Below are 27,802 nucleotides of genomic sequence, written 5' to 3'. Positions count from 1 at the left end.
AGGTGTTGAGCTATTTACGTTTATTTACATGCGTCACATTCATTATACTATTAAATATTCAGAAACAGATGACTTCATTTCCTATCCCCACAAACACCACTTACATATAATTATACTTAAAAATAAAGACATTACAAACAATAAATCCATGAAATCAACAAAGATGCATGTTCCTTTATGTTTTATTTACCATAAACATTAGTAAGTGAATACAGCAAACACTGGAGAAAGGCTTTTTAATAATTTTTGGATGTAAAGCTTAACACTTAAAATTATGCTTGCTCCTCCCCCACCCACCCCAATTCCACATGCAGATACTTATTTTCATATATGCTGATCCTAGAGTAGACAATTTCTTTGTAGTTTCATAAGAGAGTATCCTTACCCTGTAACTTAAAACGATTTCACAAACTATATGTGATCATGGTATAATATCATCATTCATACAGTTCCTCAAGGTGAATAGATTCACACAACATTCACATTAAAATCTGTGTTTTTAAACATCATTTTAAGAAGCCAAACCACAAGAACCCAGGTTCTAGTTTTAAATGTGTTTATGAAGACTGCTGCTGAGCTCAAAGCATGCAGATATTCATGACCACCTAGATGAAGCTGGATATTGAAACGCCTTCAGTAGGTCCAATGATGCAATTTTTCACTCATCCCAAGTATCTCCATATTTGTTTACTTTGACTAGGAAAAAAGCACAAATAATTGATGATTCCAAATATTGACAAGTAAAAGATACTATTTTACATTTGCTACTATGATGAAAATTATGTTTCTCTTTCATTTTCAATAAATGCACATGAGAGAAAGGGGCTAGCTAGACTTTTATGAAGTGAAGGTTGGACATAAATAACGATGCACTCTATCAAAAACTTTACATCAATCTTTTATCCTCGTAACAAGCTTATAAAGTAAACACAATCTCCATCTGAAGGGTGAGAAAACAGATTAGTAACTTGCCCAAGGTACAAGCCTTTAATAAAGCGAACAGAACCAAAATCTGAACACAAGTCTATTGAGGTCCAAAGTGTGGACACCTTTACAACTTACCATACTAAGTGTGGTATAGATTATAGAACATACAAAAAAATTACCAGGAAATAAAAAATAATAAACATTTGAATTTTGTTTCTCACAAAAAATACAGTAACAGAAATGATCAAGTCTTCAGGTTGTGGTTAATTCACTCTTCTCCCCCATGAGCTGTAATACTATACAAGAAGGAAATGGTTTCCAATATTCCTGCATTTTACATGAAATTACATTTTGCAATAAGCTCCTCTGTCTTCTCTACTCTTTTACTTTCAGCCTCTCTTCTTCATAGCCTTCATCTGTGGATTACAACTCTTCAGAAGACTCAAGTATTCATAACAATGTAAAGGAGCAGTTATCAAAGTACAGACTAGGGACCCCTTCCACAAGAGTCTTTCAAGGAGTCTGTTTAAGTCAGCCTATTGCATTATTATACTAAGATATTATATGCCTTTTCCCTCATATTTTGCCTTTTCCCCTAGCTTTCATTTCCTCATGAATATAAGGGAGTCTTCTAGAAGCTATATGATGTGTGGTGCCATCATGCCCTGATGGCTAATTGATAATATGCTTCTGTTTTTGAAATTTCTCAGTCTTAATTTCTAATTTAGGTAAATGTCAACAAACATAATCTACACAAACTGAAGCTGAAAACTTAAGTGATACTTTCTGACCAAGTGAATCTACACTGTAGTAATGTCAAATTTTCTGTCTAGATTCTAAAATAGAACATTCTAAAAAATCACCCGAACTATTTCATAACTGTTTTTCTTTAAATTATATAGAGCGCACACAAAAAAATCAGCTTTCTTTTTACAAAGAAAAAAGTTATTTCACATTACTGTCATGTAACAGAACTTCAAGATTGTTCAGTCAAAACCACAAATGTCAAAATCCAGCATGTGCCAAAGATCTACCTAATTCATTTCCTTTTGTTAACCTTTATTATTGAGGCCCAACCAAAACACTTCATTCATATCTGATACATCAGTGCATACTACGCTGTGCAGACATATAACAGAAAAGCTTACAAAAATGAGAGAAATGCTACTGCCTGCCCTCATGGAGCTTACAGTCTAAATCCTCAAATTAATTACTGGAACAAAGTACCAGTAAGTCTTTATATATTATAAAATAATGGCCACCGAATGCAAAATGTTTATGCTAAAGATTTTCTTCTAATGACAAACATTAACAAATATTTTTTATTACAAATCTATTTGAAAGCTGGATTTTTTTACATTAATAGTATGACAGCAATATTATCCATGATTGTTATGAAAACAGAATTCTAAATGAAGCAACCACTAACAATTAGAAATAAAATTGGTTCTAAAAGAACAATCATAATAAAAAATACTCAAAACTTTTATGTATTTTTGCATTCTTTGTGGCATAGGACTCTCAAGAAGGTACCAAGGACCTCTTCCTTCCCTTTTTTTTAAAGTAATAAATAGAAAACCTTAAAACAATGACACTCTCTAAAATTCTTCAAAAAAGATGTCATAAAATTCTACACTGAAATAGGTACAAACCCCTGCTCAAAATGCCTTCTTCCATTAGGGGTAAACTTCTGTGTCAGAAAATTTACTTTGGGTAATGTAGAGCTGTTCCAAAAGGAATGAAAACAAACTGTGATTTTTAAATTTATAGTTAATTATAGAGCAAAAGTACTATTTTTTTTTTTTAATTTTTTTATTTTATTTGAGAGAGAGAGAGAGTGAAAGAGAGAGCACAAGAAGGGGTAGAGTCAGAGGGAGAAGCAGACTCCCCACCGAGCAGGGAGCCTGATGCGGGACTCGATCCCGGGAGTCCAGGATCATGACCCGAGCCGAAGGCAGCCGCCCAACAAACTGAGCCACCCAGGCACCCCTAGAGCAAAAGTACTATTGAAAAAAAGGTCAAACTCCTCTTCTGGAAGTGCCCTAAAAGCTGGTTTATAACGCATATAACTTCTATTTCAATTTCACAAAACATAAGAAAATCAATTTCACTCCTCAATCGTGATTCTCTCTCATTCTGCTTAAAGTGTCACTACAGCCCGTTATCAAACTCAGGCAACCAGATTTGGTTTTAGGCATTCGATGCATCATTTAAAAAACACTTATTAAGTCCCAAGGTGATTTCTGATAAAAGAAAACATTCAAATGGATTTATGATTTATACAACTTATTAAAACTAGTCTGTTTTAATTCATACCACTATTTGGACTTTATTATTTTCTAACACAAAACGGTCTTTGGAACACCTTAGAAAAGGAAAAACTAGTTAACTGTGACAGAACTATTCTTTTTAAAAAAATGTTATTTTGGTTAATTGCTTGCAGAATTAAATCGCATATTAGTATAGTTAATATTTTTAACTAATGCTGCAGTTTCCGATCCTAAAGAGTAAAGTGATTCAGACTAAACTATCATACCTTCTTTTTTTGGCATTCTTTCCTGCATAGGCCTGACTGAGGGGTCAGTCTTATGTGTTAAAGTTACTTCATATGACTCTCTGTTCTTATTCCTTAATTCCTCATATGTAATATTTTTTCTCTTAGGACTTTCTTCAGGGTTGGGATCAGGTCCTAAAACAACAAACAGTTAATAAATGGTGATAAAAGGATTTGAATAAATCCAAAGCAACTAAATTTTCTAAATGCTTCTTACCTATAATAAAAACAGAATAAAGTAAAAAGTCAAATTACTACCACCATTCCAAAAGTACTGTATTTCCCCCAAGATAATTACAAAATGAAAACTGACTTTCTCTTACAGTTCTAAGCTTTTATTTCTAAAATTTAAAATCAACATAAAAAAATTAAAAAGTAACCATGGCCAGAAGAATGGATATCATAATATATACCAGTGTAATTTATATTCACTAAAATATTAGTGTTTTACTGAAAATTATTCACAGTTTATGTAATTAAAAAGAAATATATCCTAATAGTGGCAACTGAACAAAATTTGACATCGTATATATTTTACTTAGTAATATTTCCATAGTTGAATGTTCCTATAATCAGTCTGTATGTGAACAACTATCAAAAAAAAAAGTGCCATTTTTATACTTAAACAAAAACACTTGGAAATAGCTGTTGAAAAGTATAAAATATAGCCTTCAATCACCGTATGCATCATTTTTACTCAGGTCTAATGGAGCAATACTGAGGCAGAAAAAAAGTGGCAACGATAATTTTGGCCAGGTAACCAGCCTTTATTCTTTACCTCTCCCAAAGAGAGTCAAAGTAGCAATATATATCATCAAACAGTTAAATATTGATGTAAAACTAAGTGGTTACTCTTACTATTAGACGACAGGAGCAAATACTAAACATAGTTTACAAAATGTATAACCAGCAAAAAAAGTCATATAAACATTTTAAAAGAAATGAACTAATGCTAACGTAACATTCAGTCAACTACTACTTAACTTAGAAAGTCTTACACCCCACTCCAAAAGTAGTAGTTTTCAAAGTTCTTACATACAAATTGGATACATCATTTTATTAATATAATCATTAATTAAGATAATTTTTTAAAAAGCAGTTTTTGTAACTGGTATTTTGGAATTCTACAGTAAGGTCCCAGTGAATAATCAGAATTTTCAAATCAACGTAACTACAACTTTAAATGTTTTCAGGCATAACCTTTTATTTCACTACAAAGTATACTGCACTGATACAAAGCAAAAGGCTTTAAATATTAGTTTGAATATTATACTGTTCTTGAAAACTAAATTTTTGCTAAAAAAGAATGCAAAGAAAAATATGATAACCTTATATTGGGTTTAAAAAGCACTCACATTTCATTATTAATGAGTAATTATTAAACTCATTTCCCTTTACCATAAATGATATTTTTAAAATTCTGAAGGAGACAGTGTATACTAGATTATTAGTTAGGAACCCTAAATTCTCATTCCCATTTTGCCAACAATCAGTGAATATCCTTGGGCAAATCACTAAACTTCTTTGAATCTTGGGTTTTCTCAGTTGTGAAATACAGACGTTTGACTACATGATCTATCTTTAAAGTTCCTTCCAGGTCTAATACTTTTTCTCACTGAAAAGAAAATACTTCTTTGTTCCAAAATTCTGTGACAAATAATGGAAACATAAATCAGAAGATTAGGGAGAATTTTTTCCACTTACAAAGCCCAATGAAAATATTCTGCATTGTGTAGGGACAGCATGATTTACTACTTTGGGAAGGTTATAAAGAGCTGGAAGGAATAAAATATAAAACAGCAATGACTTAAATCTAACTGTAATAAACTATCTATGATAAGTCTAACAGCAACGAAAGAGTACTTTCTACTCTGAAACATTAATAACTCTTTCAATTCCTAGTAAAAGAAAGCAGAACCAAATAGGGCAAACAGGGCTTTAACAAAAGGAGAGAACGTCCTGGTAAGGGAGGGCAGCAGCTAGGGCAAAGCAGAGGCCACAACTGGCCCATGTGGAGAGTAGTCAAAGAGTGGCAAGCTTGATTTAGAGAAGGGATTGAGAAAGCAGAGCAGTGGATGGATAGATGGCTGCACCTCGAGGACAGAAAATATATTAAAATATGGGCCTTGCTGTAGTCTGTGGGCAGATACCAAAGGGCTTTTTTTGTCTGTCTGCTGTTATTTGGAAAAGGAATTGTACAACATAGCGTGGAAATTTTTTTTTTTTTTTAAAGATTTTATTTATTTATTTGGCAGACAGAGACATAGCGAGAGAGGGAACATAAGCAGGGGGAGTGGGAGAGGGAGAAGCAGGCTTCCCGCTGAGCAGGGAGCCCCGCAGATCCCAGAACCCTGGGATCATCACCTGAGCTAAAGGCAGACACTTAATGAATGAGTCATCCAGGCGCCCCAGCGTGGAATTTTCTAATGCAAATGGAAGGAAAGATGAAAGTCATTACAAGGAAAGAAGTCATGCATGGCCGGAATACAAGTAGAATGGATCTGAACTTGAGAGACTAGGAAAATGAGAGATGCAGTGAGAACTAAGAACAGATGCCTTTGAAGATAAATACTAACCACTCTCTCCTAACCTGCCCACCTCCTTCCCTCTCTGACTACTTGGGAGGTCTTTGTTTCCAAACATTGGGGGGGGGCGGAGTCAAGACTCTCAACACCTTTCATCCACTTAAGATGTCTTTAATTATTTTAACTTCCATTCTCTCCTGTTTCTTCTTTTCCAAAATGTTAATACTCACGGCCCCCACCCCAACTTGCTCCAAAGCAATGCTGTCCAATATCACTTTCTGTAAGGATGAGAACGTTCTGTATCCGCACATTCCAACAGAGTAGCCACTAGCACATGTGGCTACTGAACAAGTGAAATGCTACAAAGAAACTGAGGAACTGAATTTTCAATGTGATTTAATTTTAATTAATTTAAATGGCCACATATATATTTAGTGGCTACTTTATGTTCTAACCTACCCAGAAGCCCTTCTACAACCTCTGCAACATTACTTGACCTATAATCAACTTCGCCCCTTCCCACTGTTTCCCCTCCCTCCCTTTAACCTACACATAGATCCAAATCTCTCCCATCTCAAGCAACAAAAATGTTCCTTTAACCTTACTTGTTCCTCATAGTTACTGGCTTATGGTATTTGCATTAAAGCAAACGCTTTCAAAGATATTCCATCCAAAATCCCTTATCTAAAACTTTGTAGTCAGAAATGTTTCAAAATTCAGTTTCTCAGATTTTAGAAAGATGTCATAGTATATAGCTTGTTAATATATTACTTAATATTAAAAAAAATTTTACTTAATATCCATACATTCGGAGGTTTGAAGAAGCAATGCATAAGCAAACATTAATATTCTGTACAACAAAATGCAGGAAAAATCATATTAAGATAAAGATTATAAATAGACTATGCCAGTTTAGGCCAGAGTGTGAAAGGAGTTAAGTCAGATTTCATCACCAGTTTAACTACAAAAAAAGCTTTGTAGGGGTGGCTGGCTGGCTCAGTTGGTAGAGCGTGTGACTCTTGATCTTGGGGTCATGCAGTCAAGCCCATGTCAGAAAAATAGATAATAAAAAAATTTTTTTAAATAAAGCTTTGTGGTTATCAAAGTTTTTTTGGATTTTAGGATTTTTAGATAAGGAACTGCAAACCTGTACTTCCTAATTCTTCACTTTTCACCACAAATTAGATTGAAAAAATGAAAGAAGGAAATGAGCAACTGTTAAGAGCCTATGACTTGTCAGGCATTACCTCTGATTATTTCATCTCATTCCCAAAGTTCTTTAAGAGAGGTATTATCTCCATCCCAGAGATCAAGAAGCTGAAGCGATCACAAAGTTACTTGCCTAAAGTCACATAGCTAGCAAATGTCAATCATTCAAATCCAGGCCTTAATCCAAAGTTGGTGTTGTTTCACTTACATTCTGCGATCTTCAAAGCTAGTATTTACACAAACTTCACAAAGCATTTTCACATGGATTTTCTCACTTGACAAGAGTTCTGTAAGGCAGGTAATTATTATTTTTCTCACATTACAGACAAAGAAGCTGAAAGCCTTTAAGACCAGCCTAACAAGTGTAACCTCTCTGAAGCCTCCCCATGGCCCAATTTACCACTTCTTTGCAATGATCACTAAACTTTGTTAGTATTTTTGATTAATGGGACATATTAGTAATTTTTCCTTATATTTCTATATCTTCTAACAGTCTAAGGGAGTTTCTCAAGGACAAGAAGCAGGTCTTATTCATCTATACTTCTTCCATACCTAGCTGAGTGCCTGACACCTACTGGACGTCAAAAAATGTTGAATGAATGAAGAAACAGATGAACACACATGCTGAGTGTAGGCTGATGGTGGAACATACAGGTGATATCCAGCAGAAAAGGTCATCAAATAAAGTTTATACATACGTTGGACCATATAATGCTGAAACTCATTTCAAGAGAAGTTTCTACCTTGGGCAATATGATCAGTAATACCAGTGGGAGTAGATTCATTCATAGAAGCACTGAATGGAATTGGCTCATAACGAGGAAGCATCTCTTTTTCTATGTTGTCTGCGGCTGGAGACGTCACAAAAGATGAATGACCACCCAAATTTGAGTCGTATTTTGACTTTTGAGAATAGTGCCTGTAAATCATATTGTATAAGAAATACAAATTACTGCCTACACCGTAAAAAAAATGTGTTACGGTATGAAAACTAGTTATCTTACTTTCTAAAGGAATGATGTAATTTTTACATGGTTATCTAGAACAGTAAAATGAAATCTGTTTCTCTCTGCCACAAAAACCTTAAAAATAAGTTTTGACCCATTTATACAACTTAAAAACCACCACTCTTAATACAGAAATGTATATCCAATTTTCTAATTCCTAAGCTTCATATTTTTTTAAAAAAATTATTTACTTGAGAGAGAGAGAACATGTGCGAGGGGGCGGGGGGAGGGGCAGAAGGAGGAAGAGAATCTCAAATAGACTCCCCACTGAACATGGATCCCAAAGCAGGGCTCAATCTCATGACCCTGAGATCATGACCTGAGCTGAAATCAAGAATCGGCTGCTTATCCAACTGAGTCATCCAGGCGCCCCACTTCAGAGATCATTTTAACAAGTTTAACGTCCTTGGAGGTGTGCCTAGGTGGCTCAGTCGGTTAACCGTCTGACTCTTGGTTTTGGCTCAGGTCATGATCTCAGTCAGGGCCATGGAATTGAGCCCCATGCCTGAGATTCTTTCCCCCTCCCTCTCCATCACCCTCTTCTGCTCCTAGCCCCCGCGTGCTGGCGCACACTCTCTCTAAAATAAATAAATAAATAAAATCTAAAAAAAGGTCCTTGGAAAGAAAGAAAAAATTATTTCAAATCAGAAAGTATGTTCAGTTCCCACATTAAGGGAAGTTACTTCCACAGCTAGCAGGCCATAAACACTATTTTGCTAAAAAGCAGATATATAAGTAATACTAGCTTTTGTGGGGTTTACCATTTATAACAATTTATCTATTAAATCTACTAAATTACATTATTACTTATCTACCTATCCAAATGGACAGATTCATTTATTTATACTTACACAATTAAAATAAAAATTTGGAGAATATACTTAAAATAAGGATTAAAAAGTTAAAATTTAAGAGATGGGACTGATAAAATTTGGGAATTCAAAAGAAAAGTCCAAAATATAGTACTCAAAGGTATTTGCCAAATTAAAATCCTTTATTCTGGTATAAGCACTCCTAACAGGATGCTACTCTTTATTTAAAACAAAAGTAGGGGGCTGCCTGCGTGGCTCAGTCGGTTAAGCGTCTGCCTTCAGCTCAGGTCATGATCTCAGGGTCCTGGGATCGAGCCCTGTGTCGGGCTCCCTGCTCAGCCAGGAGCCTGCTTTTCCCTCTCCCCGCACCCAGCTCGCGCTCTCTCTCTCTCAAATACATAAAATCTTAAAAATGAATAAATAAATAAATAAAAATAAAACAAGGTAGGAGTGCCTGGCTTGCTCAGTTGATAGAACATGGCAGCTCTTGATCTTGGGATCCTGAGTTCAAGCCCCAAGTTGTGGGAAGAATTTTCTCAAATAAATAAATACAAATAAATAAAAATAAACCAAAGGTAGGCATATTTTACTCCACTTTTTAAAACAAAATAACTTTAGCGTGTTGCAAAACGGAGTTTCCAACAGTCCCTCAGGTTACACAATGTTTCATGCCCTGAATTATAGCAATATCCAGTTACAATTTTTTTAGCTAAAATTAAAAGCCTTCAATAAAAATCAGAATTTGGCCTACCCAGATGGTGAAGATCGCCGTGCCTGTCCTGAGCGTAAAGCTTCTCCCAGAGGGGAATTCTCAAGATTTCTGAACTTCTCTTGGCAAGTTTTCACGTAAGAAAGCTTTCCAGCAAAGTATCCCATGATACAAGCAACTTATTTGTAAAAACAAACAAAAAATGTGACTCAGTGTGCCCATTTAAATAAAAATCTCTCCTAAAAGAAGTTTTTAAGAAATGTGTTCTTAAATAGATCTTTATATGGGAAAACTCATCATTTCCTGAAATAATGGTAAAAGTACCATATTAAATCAGATTCAGAGTACACAGAAAGATTCTGTAGATATAATTCACTTTCACAAAATAAAATAATCCAAAATAAAACTGCTCCATGATATATAAATTCCACTTTACTAATTATTAATATAGACAGGAAAGATGTGGTAAAGGAATTAAAAGAGTTCTAGCCTAGTCACAGGGATTTCAGGCCATTTCTTTTCCTGTAAAACGGGAATCATACTATTTGCCCAGCTAATAATTTCATAAGACTGTTTTTAAAATTAGGTGCAACGACGACGTGGATGGAACTGGAGAGTGTTATGCTGAGCGAAATAACTCAATCAGAGAAAGACGTGTATCATATGACCTCACTGATATGAGGAATTCTTAATCTCAGGAAACAAACTGAGGGTTGCTGGAGTGGTGGGGGGTGGGAGGGGTGGGGTGGCTGGGTGATATAGACATTGGGGAGGGTATGTGCTATGGTGAGCGCTGTGAATTGTGTAAGACTGTTGAATCACAGATCTGTACCTCTGAAACAAATAATACATTATATGTTAAAAAAAAAAAAAAAAAAAGATAGCAGGAGGGGAAGAATGAAGGGAGGGAAATCGGAGGGGGAGATGAACCATGAGAGACGATGGACTCTGAGAAACAAACTGAGGGTTCTAGAGGGGAGGGGGGTGGGAGGACGGGTTAGCCTGGTGATGGTATTAAAGAGGGCACATATTGAATGGAGCACTGGGTGTTATACGCAAACAATGAATCATGGAACACTACATCAAAAACTAATGATGTAATGTATGGTGATTAACGTAATATAATAAAAAAAAAATTAGGTGCAACAAATTCCTTAAAATAATGAATTATGACGTGGTACCTGAATGTGGCTACTGTTGCCTTATGTGTTTATTTCCAGTATATAAGAGAGGCTAACCTGGAAAGACTCTTTATAAAAAGTCTCGGGTGCTCTTTTTTAAAGCAATTTAGCTTCTTTCCTATAAACCATACTATAATATGTAGATAAATTATGCTTATTTACATTTTAACATGTAAAGAGATTTTTTAAAGTTAGACTTAATTTTAAAAGACATTTTACTTCCCTATATCTGGACAATTTTCTTTCCTCGTAAACCAGAGAATTTATTTTAAAATACTATGTATCTTTACAAATTATTTAAAAGTAATCGTTTTATTACATTAAAGAAAAAAATTCTCTTTCAAATAATTTGTAATTCTTAATGCTAACAATAAAATACCCAAGTAGTTGACTAGTCCATTTAATGAAAAGCTTAAACAAGCTGGTCAAAACAAATAACCAAATAACGGTTATGAGTTAGACAAGACAAAACGTTTGGTAAAAACGAATTACTTTACTTAGGTAAGAAAGCGAGTGTTGTCCATACTTACATATAAGTTTAGGGATGGAACCATATTTGGGATGACTTGAAAGGATTCCTAAAGATAAAAGAGTAGATATTTCAGAGTCAGACTATGAGAGATAGACACATTTAGATAATTAAGATGTCTTATCTTTTATTAAAATAAAATAGGCTTGGGGTGCCTGGGTGGCTCAGTTGGTTAAGCGGCTGCCTCTGGCTCAGGTCATGGTCCCAGGGTCCTGGGATAGAGCCCCACATCGGGCTTCTTGCTCAGCAGAGAGCCCGCTTCTCCCTCTCCCTCTGCCTGCCGCTCCCTCTGCTTGTGCTCTCTCTCTCTCTGTGTGTCAAATAAATAAATAAAATCTTAAAAAAATAAATAAATAGGTGGCGCCTCGGTGGCTCAGTCGTTAAGTGTCTGCCTTCGGCTCAGGTCATGATCCCAGCATCCTGGGATCGAGCCCCGGGCTCTCTGCTCCGCGGGAAGCCTGCTTCTCCCTGTCCCACTCCCCCTGCTTGTGTTCCTGCTCTCGTTATCTCTCTCTCTGTCAAATAAGTAAAATCTTTAAAAAAATAAATAAAAGCATATAAGAAAATGACACAAATTATGGTAAAAAGTGCAAGAAAACTATTTCTGTGAGCTATAATCTAGTCTCTTCTAATGTGAGACAAAAGTAGTAAAAAGTCTAGCAATGCAATATAAAAATATATTTCTCAGCAGCTTTGGGAAACCCACAAAGACAAAAGGAAAAATCAGTACAGACTATAAGTATTACCTGACTACATTAGCTCTTTCCATTACCTCAGCAAAGTCTAAAGCTACAGCTATTTAAAAGAGAGAACCAAGTAAATTCAACATAAACAAAAAAATGAAGAAAATCCAAAAGAGTCTACCATCTATTAGGTGAACTTAGCAAGATCACTTGACACAAGGGTCAATATACAAAAAGAAAAAAAATAATAATAATTCCTGTATACCAGAAACAAACTTTTTTGAGAGATATAATTTATTATAGCACCCAAAAACATCAAAGATCCAGGAGCAATCTAATGAAAAATATGAAAGATCTGTACACTGAAAAGTACAAAACTTACTGAGAGAAATGAAAGCTAAGTGGAGGAATAATACATCCATGTCCATAAAAGGAAAGACTAAATACGGTCAGTATGACAATTCTCCATAAATTCATCTTTAAATTCAATGCAATCCCAATTAAAAATCAAAGAAAGTATTCCTAAAAGTTGAAAAACTTATTCCAACTTATTCTAAAAATCATGTGGAAATACAAAGAGCTGAGAACCAAGGCAATATTGAAAAACAACAAAACTGAAAAACTGACTACCAACAAATATCGAGATCTATAATAAAGCTACAGTAATTAAGACTGTTCTAAGTGCAAGAACAGATAAACCCATCAAAACCAGAAGAGAGTCGAGAAACAGATCCACACACAGTCACTTATGACAAATGCAACACTGCATGCAGTGAACAAAGACAGTCCTTTCAAAATATGGCGCTGGGTCACCTTCATATCCATAAGGAGGAAAAATGTACCTTTATCCTACCTCATACAATACAGGCATACCTCAGAAATACTGCAGGTTCGGTTCAAGAGCACCACAATAAAGGGAGAATCACAATAAAGAAAGTCAAATGCATTTTTCTCTTTCCCAGTGCATATAAAAGTTAGGTTTATGCTATCCTGTATTAAACATGAACGACATTGTCTAAAAAATAAAAACAATGTACATACATTAATTACTTTACTGATAAGAAATGCTAACCATCATCTGAGCTTTTAGAGAGTTGTAATCACTGATCACAGACCACCATTACAAATATAATAAGTAGAACATTTACTGTGAAAATTGCCAAAATGTGACACAGAGACACGAAGTGAACAAATGCTATTGAAAAAATGATACTTGTTCAAAGCATGGTTGCCATAAACAATAGATTTGTAAAAACCACAGTATCTGTGAAGTGCAATAAAGCGAAGCATAATAAAAAGAGATATACCTGTATTCAAAAACAATTCCAAATGACTTGAAAATTTAAGTATGAAAGAAAAAATAAAGCTTATAGAAAAAAGCGTAAGAGATTCTTCATGTCCTGTTAATAGACAAATATTTTAGAGCATAAAAAGCCTTCATCATAAAAAAATATGATAAATTTTACTCTATCATATTAAGAACTACAGTTAATCAGTAGGAAAAAATAATCACAATACATAATATCTGACAAAAGACTCACTTCTAGAAGATATAGAAAACCCTCACGAAACCAACAGAAAAAGACAATCCAATGAAAAATGGACAACAGACCTGAACAGACACTTCGCCAAAAAAGAATATATTCAAGTGAGCTATAAACAAAAGAAAAGGTCCTCAACTTCATTAGTTATTGGGGAAATGCAAATTAAAACCACAATCAGTATTACTGTTCACTCACCACAATGGCTAAAATTCAAAGGACATGAAAGAGCAAGTGTTGGTTATAATGTGATACAAACAGAACTCTACTAATAAATTGGTATGAGAGTGTAAATTGGTCCAAACAATTTAGAAAGTTTGGTAGTATCTACCATAGCTGAAAATATAATCTATGACCCGGCAAAATGTCTACCAAAAGATGCTGTATTCATAGCAGAACCACTTGTAATAGTCAAAACTGGAAATTACCCAATTGCCAATGTACAACAGGATGGATAAACTGCTGTGGTATATTTACACAGCAGAAAACTATATGGCAACAAGAGTATATAATCTATAATTACATGCAACAATGTGGATGAATCTAGTGACGTGCTAGAAAACCAGCTCTCCAAATAAAAAGCTGATTTGTAACGTTGGTCGATTTCCATGGAGAAAATACTTGCACCATGACCAATTCCAAGCTATCAATGTTTAAACACTGGCTTGCCAAGTTATTGAAAACTGAACAATCAGCTTTCTGGAAGTGGTACAAGCCAGTTCTAGCATACCACTGGATGAATCTTACAATGTTCAAAGAGGGTATACAAAAGAACACTTAATTGTAGGATTTCATGTATATGAAGTATAAAAAGAGAACTAAGTTATGCTATTAGCTTTAGTTACACAACTGAAATGAGAAAAAGGAAGATGGTAACAATATCTACCTTCATTCAAAAGAACTGTTCCTTCATTCTATCACCAAGTAGTTACAGATCACTTATATAGACACTACATACTAGAAACTAGGAATATAACAGTAAACAAGATGTTCTCTTTAGCTCTCACAGAGTTATTACAGTTATAGCCTGTTTCCTAAGAGGAAGTAGCAATAGAGGCAAATAGACTTGTTGAAGGCTAATTTAATACTCTTGGCAACAGATGGTTGCATTAATTACAGTGGCAGTGCAGATGGAGGTAGAGAGTTTACAGAGATATTTAAGAGATGGACTAGAATGAGCATTCATTGGGTAAGGCAAATAAGGGGTAGAAGTTAAGGATAATGCCTCAGTTTCCTAGATGAAGAGTGCTACCATTCAGACATGTGGACAACAGAGAAACTGGTCTGGAGGGAAATGAACTCAGTTTGGGATGAAGTCAGTTTGAAGAGTTTCTAAGGAGGGCCACTCATGTGAAGATATGCAGAATATGGTTCTGGAGCAGATATGAAGGCTAGCAATAATTTTCATGGGGGTTTAGAGCAATAAATGGTCCTGAAGCCCATTATCACTGGGTAATAGTTTACACAGACTGAAGACTGAAAAGTCAAAGCAGAACTCTGAAGAACACAAGTGGAGGATGAAAACCCACATTAGAATATTAAGTACCAACAGCTTAAGAATTTTTGTCTGTGTTATCTACCAAAAACAGTGTATAGTACATATTAGACACTCAGAAAACATGAAAAAATGGAGGAATTGCCAGCGGCAGGAGAAAAACCAGAATATGCTGTCATGGAAGCTAGGGGAAGAGAACGGTTTCAAAGACTGGTTAAAGTCGTATAACGATCAAGAACACAAACTGCCCATCGAATTAAGCAACAAGGAAGTTGTGTTGGTAATCTTTTAAAGTGTTGGCAAATGTCAGAACATATGCATAATCTTTTCACACAGATTGTAATGGGTTAAAAGGAGTAAAAAGTGAAGTGCTCATTCGTGAAGTCTGGCTTCAAATGCAAGACAGCTGGGACGAGTTGGAAAGGGATATGAGGGAAGATTTTTCTTTTTCATGTTCTCAAGTTAGAACAGACCTGGGCATGTTTAAATGTTTAACAAGTAGTGATGGAGCAGCTAAGACTATGTTGAGTATGACATACTGTGGATGAAAGCATATACAAAATATCAGGCATTCTGATTAAATGCAAAATGTCTTGGTGGACGCTGAATTCCTTTTCTAAAGTCTTCCCAATTTCTTTTTTTGAGACTGACTTTATTAGAACACTGTACCCAAAACAAATCCTCAATACAACTAACAATAAAACCCCTTAATCCTGGGAAATAGTTACATGAATAACATATCATTCAATATTCTTTTTTATATTTTTATTCCAAATTATCAAAACCCCAACAACTCTGACAAAGTTATTATAATAAGCATTCTTCCATAAACTAGGTTAAATCACTTTCAGCAATTCTTTCTAAAAAATGTAGGGGCACCTGGGTGGCTCAGTTAGTTAAGTGTCTAACTCTTGGTTTCCGTTCAGGTCATGATCTCAGGGTCATGAGATCAAGCCCCATGTCGGGCTCTACACTGGGTGTGGAGCCTGCCTGAGATTCTGTCTTCCTCTCCCTCTGCCCCTCCCCTCCACTCGCATGCACACTCTCTAAAATAAATAAAATCTTTTAAAAAATAATAAAAATAATTAAAAATGGATTACTGAATTCTACCGTTAAGGCTCCAGGATCAGACCTTACAGACAATTACAAAGGAGCACTTTGGAACAGTATTATTGATCATAGTATGACTTTTGCAAATGAAATCACAGAGGCATAGTGCCATTAATGACAAGTCAAATAATCACCAAAAGGTGACTAAGAATCCAGGAAGATTTTAACTGTAAGAAAAATTTGCCTCCTCAATTACAGGTTCTAACATTTTCAGCGGGATTCACCCTATCCGAGAACAAGTCTATCACAATATATCTGCAACTAAAAAAAGGGAATTTCTGCTTCAGTTATGTGTGTCATTAGTTATGTAGGAGCAAGGCACTGTAATAGTCACACCAACAGAATTTGGGACAGAAAGCGTCCCCAACCCTCTTACTCTAAGACAAAGCTCTGGTTTAAGGAGCTAGGGAGCTACTGATCTTTAAACCAGTGCATTTAAGAATCACCTGGAGACTGTTAAAACAGATTCCTAGGCTCTACCTCAGAGACTGATTAAGGAGTTCTGGGATGGGGCCCATGAATTTGCATTTCTAACAAGATCCTAGGTAATAGTGATGATGGCCTTCCTAGACCAGGTTTTTTCCTCTACCTCCCTGCAAAACCTCTGTAGGTTTTTAGCTACTTTTTTGCTCTTGTAGGTTGTTAATGTTGCTACAGTGTCAGAGGACATCAAATTCTCAAGTCAATATATCTGAGTCAGTGGGTCCATGGAGACATAACTCTCCTTATGTTGTAGAACCTGATCAATGGTCATGTTTAATATGATACATTATTATACTTTATCTAAAAATCAGGAAAACATAAAAACATAATGATATCCAAAATGCCAAATAAATTTGAAGTTTAAATATTTACCTTTACTAATCAATCCTTGAGTAATCAACATACTTGTTGCAGCCAAAGGAACAGCTAAAGAAGGAAAAAGAACTTGTCAACATCAACAAAAGGAAAAGATTTTGTCTGAGTTCATTAGGATAAATATGTGTATAACCATCTAGGAAGATCTTTTAAAAGAGATTTTTCCGGGTTGCCTGGGTGGCTCAGTTGGTTAAGCATCTGCCTTTGGCTCAGGTCATGATCTCAGCGTCCGGGGATCAAGCCCCACATCGGGCTCCCTGCTCAGCAGGGAGTCTGTTTCTCTCTCTGCCCCTCCCCCTGTTCATGCTTTTTCTCTCTCAAATAAATAAAATCTTAAAAAAAAAAAAAGATTTCTTCCATTTTTAAAAGCTGTATCATAGGGGCGCCTGGGTGGCTCAGATGGCTAAGCGTCTGCCTTCAGCTCAGGTCAGGATCCCAGGGTCCTTGGGCTCCTGGCTCAGCAGGGAGTCTGTTCCTCCCTCTCCCTCTGCTCATGCTCTCTCTCTCTGCATCTCTCTGTCTCAAATGAATAAATAAAATCTTGAAAAAAATAAAAGAAAAGCTGTATTATATACAGTCAGTAGAAATATAAAAAAAAATTTAAATTTAAGAGAATATTACAAATATTAAACAATGTAATTCAAAAACCATCTAGATTTGGCTTTAGAAGAGCCATTCATTAATATCACCAATAAGAACAACATACTAAATAGGGACAAAAAGTCATTTCTGAATTAAAGTAAGGGGGAATTAATGAGAGGCAAGATTTATTATTATTATTACAAGTAATAAGAGCCACTACTGAATAATTACTACATTCCATGGCCCATGCTAAATGCCTTATGTACATTTTCTCATTTACTTTTTACCATCTCTCTAAGGTAGAGTTATTTTTTTAATTACTGCCCTTTTAAAGGTAAGAAAATTGAAACTCAGAGATGTTAAGCAATTTGCTCAAGGCCATACAGGACAGCTAATTCAATGGCAGTTCCAGATTCTAACTGATACCGTATCTCAAGCTTTTAAGTTCTGTAGTACGCTGTATGACCAAAACACAAGAAATATTTGTCCACAATTATATGGTGACAGGGGCAAGAATACACAAGTATACATTTTAAATACTAAAGTTTTTTCTTCTAAACCAGTGAATTCCTAAAACTAAGTGAAAATATTACATAATGTAACATTGTGTCAACTATACTGAATTAAAAAAAAATTCTACATATATACACATATTAACCCAGACTGAAAAATCCAAAGCTCTCCATCATAATCTCAAAGGAGCTCATAATTAAAAATCAGTTTTTTACACCAGTACTGTCCAACAGAATTTTCTGTGATGATGGGACTAGTCTGTATCCATGTTTTCGTTAGGTAGTGTGCAGAAAAGATTTAAAATAAGAGCCCTGAGGCTGCTGTCCTTAAAAAGACCTCCTTACAAGGTCCTTGGCTGATGTGTGGGAACATCACTGGTAAACAGTTCCCTACAAGTGATATAAAACTTGACCTGAATGATAAGTGGTTCACTATGCCTAAACTGCTTACACAAATACAGCTCATGCTGAACACCTGCTTTCCTTCTGAGAGTCTGGAATTTCAGTACTTGCTAGGCTGAGTGTATGTGACCAGCCCCCAGTAAAAACCCCAGGCACTGAGTCTCCATTTAGATTCCCTGGTGGGTAACACATCACTCACATTATCAGAACCCATAGCTGGAGAAATTTACCATGTCCTTTTGTGTGTGACTCTACTAGCAGAGGAGTCTTGGAAGCCTGTGCCTGATCTCTTCTGGACTTTACCCCACATTCCTTTCCTTTTGCTGATTTTGCTTTGTATCCTTTCTGCTATAAAGTATTTTAAATTTAAATAGCTAGATGCAGCTGCTACACTGGACAGCACAGTTTCAGACCAGGGGTTGGGAATACTCTATAAAGACCCAGATGGTATGGTGCGCCTGGGAGTCTCAGTCATTAAGCGTCTGCCTTCAGCTCAGGTCATGATCCCAGGGTCCTGGGATCCAGCCCCGCATCAGGCTCCCCGCTCTTTTAGGTTTTGTGGGCCACAGGTCTGTCTCATCTACTCAATTGCCATTTTAAAGCAAAAGCATTGAGACAATAGTAAACAAATGAACAGATGTGTTCAAATAAAACTATTTATGGATGCAAAAATATAAATTTCATGTAATTTTCACGTTAACAAAATATTACTCGTTTGATCTTTTTCAACCATCTAAAAATAAAAATGTAAAAGCTATTCTTAGCTCATAGCCATACAAAAACAGATTTGGCCCTTAGGCTATAGTTTGCTCAACTCTGGTCTAGACTATATGAGCAATTTAAGAACTAAGGTAATTAAGACGTTTGAATTATTAGAGATCTCATGATTAAAACCCATAATTTTGGAATAGGGTGGTTAGCTTTGCCATCAGACATAATCTGCAGAAACCCTAAGGTTTGAATCCTTGGTCTACTATTTATGAATGGATTTTACTTTTGCTAGAAAAATGCTTAAGGTTGGTTGGTTAAAATATTTTATTACCATTTAAGGTTTTTTTTGTTTTGTTTTTTAAGATTTTATTTATTTTTTGAGAGAGAGAGAGAGACAGCGAGAGAGGGAACACAAGCAGGGGGAGTGGGAGAGGGAGAAGCAGGCTTCCAGCGGAGCAGGGAGCCCGATGCGGGGCTTGATCCCAGGGTCGACCTGAGCCGAAGGCAGACGCTTAACAACTGAGCCACCCAGGCTTCTCTATCATTTAAGGTTTTTTAAAGGACGAGTCCCTTCTCATTATAGCATCAGTATAATTTGTTATCATTTTTCCCCTTCAGCTTGATTCAAGGATTTCAACATGAAGCACTGAAGAATCATACAAGGATAAAAGGAGTTGAGTCAGTGGGCCATGTCTACAATGGACAACGCTGTTCCCATGTCACTTTGTCCTTAGGCCAAGATGGTATAATACAGAGAGTTAACAATTTGGTTAAGAAGATTCTAGTACTAGTTCTGTCATTCACTACTATGTCTTTATATAGTAGTACTTTTCCTGCTTTATAGGATAATGGATTAGAACTGACGTCTGTCTCATGTATTATGTCACAGTAAAAGAGAATGGTAAAACTGAACAGACTTCAGAGATTATCTAGTCTTTATTCTAACCAGAGTAAACTGATATTCAGAAAAAATAAGTCATGTGCTCAAAAGCAACAGATAGGGGCGCCTGGGTGGCTCACTTGGCTAAGTGGCTGCCTCCAGTTCAGGTTATGATCCCAGGGTCCTGGGATGGAGCACCACGTCAGGCTCCCTGCTCAGCGAGGAGACTGTTTCTCCCTCTCCTTCTGCCCCTCCCCCCCACTCATGCTCGCTCTCTCTCGCTCTGCTCTCTAATAAATAAAATCTTAAAAAAAAAAAAAAGGCAACATAGGTAGTTTATAGTAGAGCTGAGACTAAAACCCAAATCTCCTGACCCCCCCAGGGCCATGGCCTTTTCCACTGCAGTATGTGACTCCTATCTCAGAGTTGGTTAAATAATGTTTCTTTAGGCAAATCAGTAATACTGCTGACCAAAAGCTATTTTGCATTATGACCCCAGTCCCAACCATATCCAATATGAAGACCCCTAAAATTCCTTAAACTCTTCTCTTACAATAACAAAATGCTACTTTAAATTCATAACTGTGTCCAACTGAAACTTTTATTTTGTTAATCACAGTAGCACTAATAGTCATATGATACAGACTGCTTAACACTTACAAAATAAATTGAATTAATCCCCATAATAATCCTATGAAATGAGCTGTTATCCCCATATAGCTAAGGAAACTGAGGCATACAGACATCAGGTGCTTGCCCAAAATCTGAAAGCTAAGTGATGGAGCTGGGACTTGGATCCAGACAGGCACCAAAGTCTACACTCATCAATCACTATACTGTCTCATTAGAAAACCAGTAGTACAGCAGCACCCAGCTGGCTCAGTTCAGTGGAGCGTGCAACTCTTGATCTTGAGGTTGTGGGTTCGAGCCCCATGTTGGGTGTACAGATTACTTAAAAATAAAATTAAAGGGGCGCCTGGGTGGCTCAGTTGGTTAAGCAACTGCCTTCGGCTCAGGTCATGATCCTGGAGTCCTGGGATCAAGTCCCGCATCGGACTCCCTGCTCAGCAGGGAGTCTGCTTCTCCCTCTGATCCTCCCCCTCTCATGCTCTCTGTCTCCCATTCTCTCTCTCAGATAAATAAATAAAAAATCTTAAAAAAAAAAATTAATAAATAAATAAATAAATAAAATTAAAAAAAAAAAGAGGGGCGCCTGGGTGGCTCAGTCGTTAAGCGTCTGCCTTCGGCTCAGGTCATGATCCCAGGGTCCTGGGATCGAGCCCCACGGCGGGCTCCCTGCTCAGCGGGAAGCCTGCTTCTCCCTCTCCCCCTCCCCCTGCTTGTGTTCCCTCTCTCGCTGTGTCTCTCTCTGTCAAGTGAATAAATAAAATCTTTAAAAAAAAAAAAGAAAGAAAAAAAGAAAACCAGTAGTACACATGTATATTATTCACAAAATCTATAAATGATGCATAAAACCAATATGAATTCATATACCTTTTCAGTAATTCCATAGGTTGAGAACTACTGTAATACTAGATTCCTTCATTACCTGTACATATGGGCACAGATATAACCGGTTTGTGGTTGGTGCACAGGACCACAATTTCAAGAAACTGGAAATAAGATCCCTTCATAGTTGTATTTTAAAATTAAAAGATTAAAGTAGAAATAAACAAGTTACTAATAAAGAGAATGAACCCTAGATCAAATCTAATTTTAAACCAAGACGAATATATTTAACACCTCTAAAAAAATGTGTAAAAATTACCCTAATAAGTACTTTTTCTACTCATTCCTACTTTCATCACACCTTTTTTAAAATCAGTGGACATAAGATGATACTCTCCAAAGTAACATGGATTCCATTAATCCATTTATATAAAGTTAACATCACATACTGCATATTAACATATGTAAACATGCACATCCTTATATGAAGATATGAATGTTAATGTACAAAATTTCCTAATACATGATTATTAGTTCTCCTGATAACTGTATGCTGAATTGCCTATTGTCTGTGGTTACAGCCAAGGTTCTGTTTTCCATGTTTGATGTTACTGCAATATGCAACACCTAGCCTGTTTTAAAAGTAATCATTACTTACTAATGTACTAATTCAAGTTACTCAGTAATTTTCCAGTAATCCAGATATGATATACAACTAATAAGCTGGGTTTTACCCTCTCTTTATTACATGCTAACTTGTGATTAATCTGGTTTTTTTAAACATTTTATTTTTAAGCCATCTCTACACCCAACATGAAGCTCAAACAACCCCAAGATCAAGAGTCACATGCTCTACCAGATGAACCAACCAGGCTCCCCATGATTAATCTGTTTAAAAACACAGAATTACTGAGGCTCCTACAGTTCATATACTACACGTCCTACTTTTAATAATCAGGCATACATGAGTACTCTGCCTACTGATCACTTCTCTTCCATACTTAGCATAATGCTGTTACAGCTATTTAGAATGTTAAACCTATACAGTAGCTTAAATTTATCAGCCAGAAATTAATCTAGATACCATAGTATCTATGTGGCCATGAGCCCAACATTACAATGATCCCAAACCCCTATCCACCAGACTTGTCGTCTTCTTAATTCTGTGTCAACAACAGACTTGAAAATAGATCATTTTGTCTATCTACTCTAGGCAACCCACAAAGATAAAATATCTGTTGCCAGAGTACAACTGAGTTCCCTGAGAAATTAGAGCCATAAAAACTTTTTCAGGTCTCTGATCCACGAGGACTATGGATATAAAGAATTATTTATTCTCACCTACAGATGTGCATCATCATCTAATCCTTACTCAGGTTCTTTCTAGCTTGAAAGCTCTCTGAATATTTGAACTGAAGATAAAATGCACAAGATTATATGAGAGCTCCTATTATCTTTTTGGTGTCTCTTGATTCTTTTACTACCACTTGTTGCCTTATCCATGGGTGCCATCCAAACTTTTGTCATGTATTCTACCATTCCTACATATTAACCACATGACAGGTATTATCAGTTTTATGCTTTTATTCCTACACTTAATTCCTTGAATTCACCAATACAACTATACCTCCAACCCTAATTTCTCACATAAACCTTTGCTGCTCTCTAGTTGCTTACAGATCTGCAATTAAATGTTGCACCAGGAAAGAGTGTCCAAACTAGTTTCCTCCTTCAAACAATAACTCCTACTGATTAAATATCTTTTAATCAGTAATGTCATTATTAGTCTCCTATGATGGATATCTTGAAGTTAATACCCCTTATAGTTTATTTAAAAATCCTTTACGTATCCTTTAAAAAAATCTTCCAATGCCATCCCATCTTCTGTAATCCAAACGACACTACACTCAATGACATCTCAATGACTGCATGCCTGAGTTACTGCCAAAAGCTCGTAACAGACTGCACAAAGATAACTTCTCATCCTTCTAACCCATCCTGCACACTGCTACCTAATCTTCCTTTTAAAAATTTGCAAACCAGGGGCGCCTGGCTGGCTTAGTCGTTAAGAGTCTGCCTTCGGCTCACGTCATGATCCCAGGTCCTGGGATCGAGCCCCGCATCAGGCTCCCTGCTCCACGGGAAGTCTGTTTCTCCCTCTCCCACTCCCCATGCTTGTGTTCCCTCTCTCGCTGTGTCTCTCCTGTCAAATAAATAAATAAATAAATAAAATCTTTAAAAAAAAAAAATTGCAAACCAACTCCTTGGCCATAGAACTGAAACTGTATAATGAACCGAATCTTTAACTTCTTGGTATTAGGTTTATTTTCTACCCCCAACAGAAGACCCCTATTCCAATCAATTCAGCCTCAAGGCTCCAGTAGAGATCAAGTTATATAGACTCTGCCTTTGCTCACTATTCCTTTCATCTAAATCTTTCTCCAATCCCATTCTTCTTCATTTACCTCAAGTACTATTAGTTAAGTCTCATTTGTTTGAAAATGTCTTTTTTAGCTAAAATAACTCCCTTTTTAAAATTCCTACTGCCATTATGCACTTCATCTTTCTCCAAGTGTTTCATGTGTTAGTTTTGTCTCAATTACAACAAAAAACTACTTTAGGACAAACACTATGTCTCATAACACTTATCTTCCAAGCACTGTAAGCATAAATGCCAGGCCAACTGATGAAAATGTACATCTTCTTTAATTACTTAAGTTGTCCCTTCCCTTTCTAAAATTCCATTCTGTTTTTCTTAGAATTACTTTATTTGAGGGGCACCTGGGTGGCTCAGTTGGTTAAGCATCTGCCTTCGGCTCAGGTCATGATCCTAGGGTCCCGGGATCAAGCCTCATGACACCCTGCCTCAGGTTTCCCCGCTCTGCAGGGAGTCTGCTTATCCCTCTCCCTCCACCCCCCAACTCGTGCACGCATTCTCTTTCTCTCTCAAAAATACATAATATCTTAAAAAAAAAAAAAAACCAGTATGAAAGGACTGCAGTGACCAGATGAAGCAACTTCAGGACTCTGTTCAAAAGATTCTCTTTTATGCTGCTTTCAACATTCTCTGTATTTAAAAAATAAAATCTTCATGTACAAGGTCTCTAGTCGCAAATCAGGAGCTAGTAATGTAACAATATTTCACAATAAGGTGGAAACTAACTAGGTTTTATCATATAATAGAAGTCTAACAGTTAAAATCACAAGCTTCTGTCTCAGACAGACCTGGCTTCAAGTCCAGACATTACAACTTTCCAGACATTACAACTTACCAGCTCATTTTACATCTCTAAACTTCAATTTCTTCATTTGTAAGGTGAGGGTAATAGTTATCAATCTAATTGGGTTGTTTTTATATAATCCACGTATACTCAGTAAATGCTAGCTGTTACTGCTACCAACAAAATTAATTCATGGTCTTGAATAAAGTTCTAGAAATTATTTCTTTAAATATGTACAATTTGTTTCCCTTAATCAACTTCTTTTAGCAGTAATCACACTACACCAAAAGTGTGCCAATTTCTTCTATACGAAGTCACAATAATTTCAGGTACTAAAGGTCAAATTTTGTTGATTAGAAAATTTAACTTACATCTGAACCAGAAGCTTTCATCATTGCACTCTGCGAAGACTCTTCTTTCTTCTTCTGTTGGAATGTAATCAGCCCCTATGTCTTTTTACCAAGGAAAATTGGCAAACATTAAAATGCCCATGGAAAAGCTAAGCCTAAAAATTTAATTCTGTCTAAACATTAACAAAACACATCCATTTTTTAAAAAATGAATGAAACAAATGCCTTGTAAACTTTTTTTCATTTAAATTCAATTTATTTAACATATATTGTATTATTAGTTTCAGGGGTAGAATTTAGTGATTCATCAGTTGCATGTAACACCCAGTGCTCATAACTTCAAGTGCCCTCCTTAATGCCCATCACCCAATTACCCCATCCCTCCACCCACTTTCCCTCCAGCAATCCTCAGATTGTTCCCTATAGTTAAGAGTCTCTAAACAATGGGCTTGTAAACTTTAGCAAACTGACCTCAAAGAGAAGTTAGTGCTACTATCTATTAGTCAAGACTGGCTACATAACATGCTGGTCCAGCGCAAAATGAAAATTTGGGACCATTTATTCAAATTATTAAGAATTTCAAGATGGAGGTGCCTGGGTGGCACAGTCAATTAACTGTCTTGACTCTGGGTTTCAGCTCAGGTCATGATCCCAGGATCCTGGGATCTAGCCCCATGTTGGGCTCCAGGCTCAGCAGGAAGTCTGCTTGGGATTCTCTCTCCCTTTCCCCTCCCCCCCATGCTCGCACGCGTGCGTTCGCTCTCTCTCTCTCTCAAATAAACCTTAAAAAAAAAAAAAGGGAATTTCAAGATGGCAACAGTAGATCATTAAACAGAGTGAGTCCCCTTGTGACTGCACAGGTCACACACCCCTGAAGCCAGTCCAATTGCTGTTACTAAAGGCTGTGTTTCTACATATAAAGTGCTTCTAATTATAAATATTTAATTGATAGTTACGGGGAATTGGTCTTGGAACTTCTGCATTCGGCTCTCGAAAATCAGCCCTCCCATTCATTTTTCCTGCATCAAAAACATGTAAGTATTAGAAATCATTAGACCAAAATCAATTAAGATATAGCACAGTAAAATCACTAGTCTACAGGGAATCAAAGCAACAAATATATACTAAATACTACTACATCTGAAATACCTGACATAATAAAAATAGTGACCTAAATAAAAAAAGCATCAGACCTATTAACTAAATTGGAACTGATTACTCATCTTAGGTCCCCTAACTGAAAAAGAATAGGTCCTTTATAATTATTTACCAACAGATGATGTCATATTAAGATATAGAAGAATATCAAAGAAATAGCCAAATTTCTCCTCCTAAAGCTGGGTTATTTCACATTACCCTGTTTTTGTCCTTTCAGAAATATATGCACAAAGATTACGATGATTTCCCAAAATAGAAGAAGAAACATCTCAAAATTCATTTCTGGGCCTCCATTTTTTTAAAAAAATGAAATAATCATCAGGAAACATACAACCTCTCCCACAAAGCACTACTCCACAAAAACTGAATAACAAAGACGTCATATCCTTCTCCCTGTGGTTAAAGCTAACAGCAAATTCTGTATCCTCCAAACTTTCCTCGCTCTCTAGAGACTTAGAATATATGATTTAAAAATGCAAAATTTCAAGAATATGTTTTTATTTATTTATTTTTTAACCCACGTCTCAGAACTTAAGAGACCAACAGACTGGATAACTGCGTATTTTATAGAATGTTCACACAGGACCATCATTATTCCCATCTTAAAAACCATTTACATGAAAACGTGAAATGGCATACACGGTGAGGATAGCAACTGAGGCCCTTCCATATTTCACTCACTCAATGAACCATCACTGAAGGCCTACTATAGGTCAATCCCGTGACTAGGAAAAAGAAATAGGGTAAAATGAACTCAGGAATGGATGGAGCTTGCTAATTAACTACTTATATCCTAAAACAAATAAAAAAATGAAACGTTATTTCCCGTAACTGCATCTTACTTAGAAACCCTAGCGACAGGGCGGACAAGGCCCCTTCATACAACACAATTTTAACCTCTTAATGGCACAGAAAAAAGCTCAACTGAACCCTCGTCGGCCTATGGCCGATTTACGCACTGCATCCCCGCAATACCCGCGTCTCCCACCTGCAACACCCCGGTACACACATTAGTCACCAAGTAATCACTCCCTCGCCTGCCCCAGGGACCCGCACTCGGGAGCCCGAGAGCCAGTGGGCGATAGGCCCACCCTCGCAGGAGGGAAAATGGCGGAAGGTGCAGCGTAGCGGCTGGCCGCACGGAGGTGGTGAGTGGGCAGGTGGGGGGCGGAATGCAGGCTCTTTGCGTCATCTCACCCACCTCCGGACGACAGCGGCGAGCGACGGCGCGGCGAGCCGGGGCGATCGGGGGCAGAAGGCCTCGAGGGGACCCGAGAAGGGTCAAGAAGGAAGAAAAGCGCGCGGAAACCGGCAGCCGCGCGGCACTGCAGCGGAGTTGGGGGATGGGGAGCAGACAGGCACCCGGCCTCCAAGAAGTCACCCAAATACGGGCTCAA

The 27,802-nt window shown here is 36.6% G+C and overlaps 1 protein-coding gene across 5 annotated transcripts; it reads right to left on the bottom strand.

Annotated features, from left to right (window-relative positions):
• Positions 1 to 166: 166 nt before the first annotated feature.
• On the bottom strand, positions 167 to 27,791 carry OCIAD1 (OCIA domain containing 1). 5 transcript variants are annotated; one of them, XM_036093029.2, is made up of 9 exons: positions 27,607 to 27,791; positions 26,204 to 26,266; positions 25,269 to 25,349; positions 17,138 to 17,191; positions 11,455 to 11,502; positions 9,786 to 9,921; positions 7,959 to 8,134; positions 3,464 to 3,616; positions 167 to 696 (listed from the first exon to the last, which is right to left on the bottom strand). In XM_036093029.2, the coding sequence occupies exons 2-9, from the start codon at positions 26,259 to 26,261 to the stop codon at positions 659 to 661; spliced, it is 744 nt and encodes a 247-aa protein (XP_035948922.1). In that variant the 5' UTR covers positions 26,262 to 26,266; positions 27,607 to 27,791; the 3' UTR covers positions 167 to 658. The 5 variants fall into 5 exon arrangements, with proteins under 5 accessions (XP_035948922.1, XP_035948923.1, XP_035948924.1 ...); XM_036093030.2 differs by lacking the exon at positions 27,607 to 27,791 and adding an exon at positions 27,394 to 27,571; XM_036093031.2 differs by lacking the exon at positions 27,607 to 27,791 and adding an exon at positions 27,415 to 27,571.
• Positions 27,792 to 27,802: the final 11 nt, after the last annotated feature.

This window comes from Halichoerus grypus, chromosome 3 (assembly GCF_964656455.1).
Source record: "Halichoerus grypus chromosome 3, mHalGry1.hap1.1, whole genome shotgun sequence".
In the NCBI taxonomy this organism is placed as follows: Eukaryota; Metazoa; Chordata; class Mammalia; order Carnivora; family Phocidae; genus Halichoerus; species Halichoerus grypus.
The sequence above is the reverse complement of the archived record's forward strand: the minus strand, read 5'-3'. Positions and strand labels throughout refer to the sequence as shown.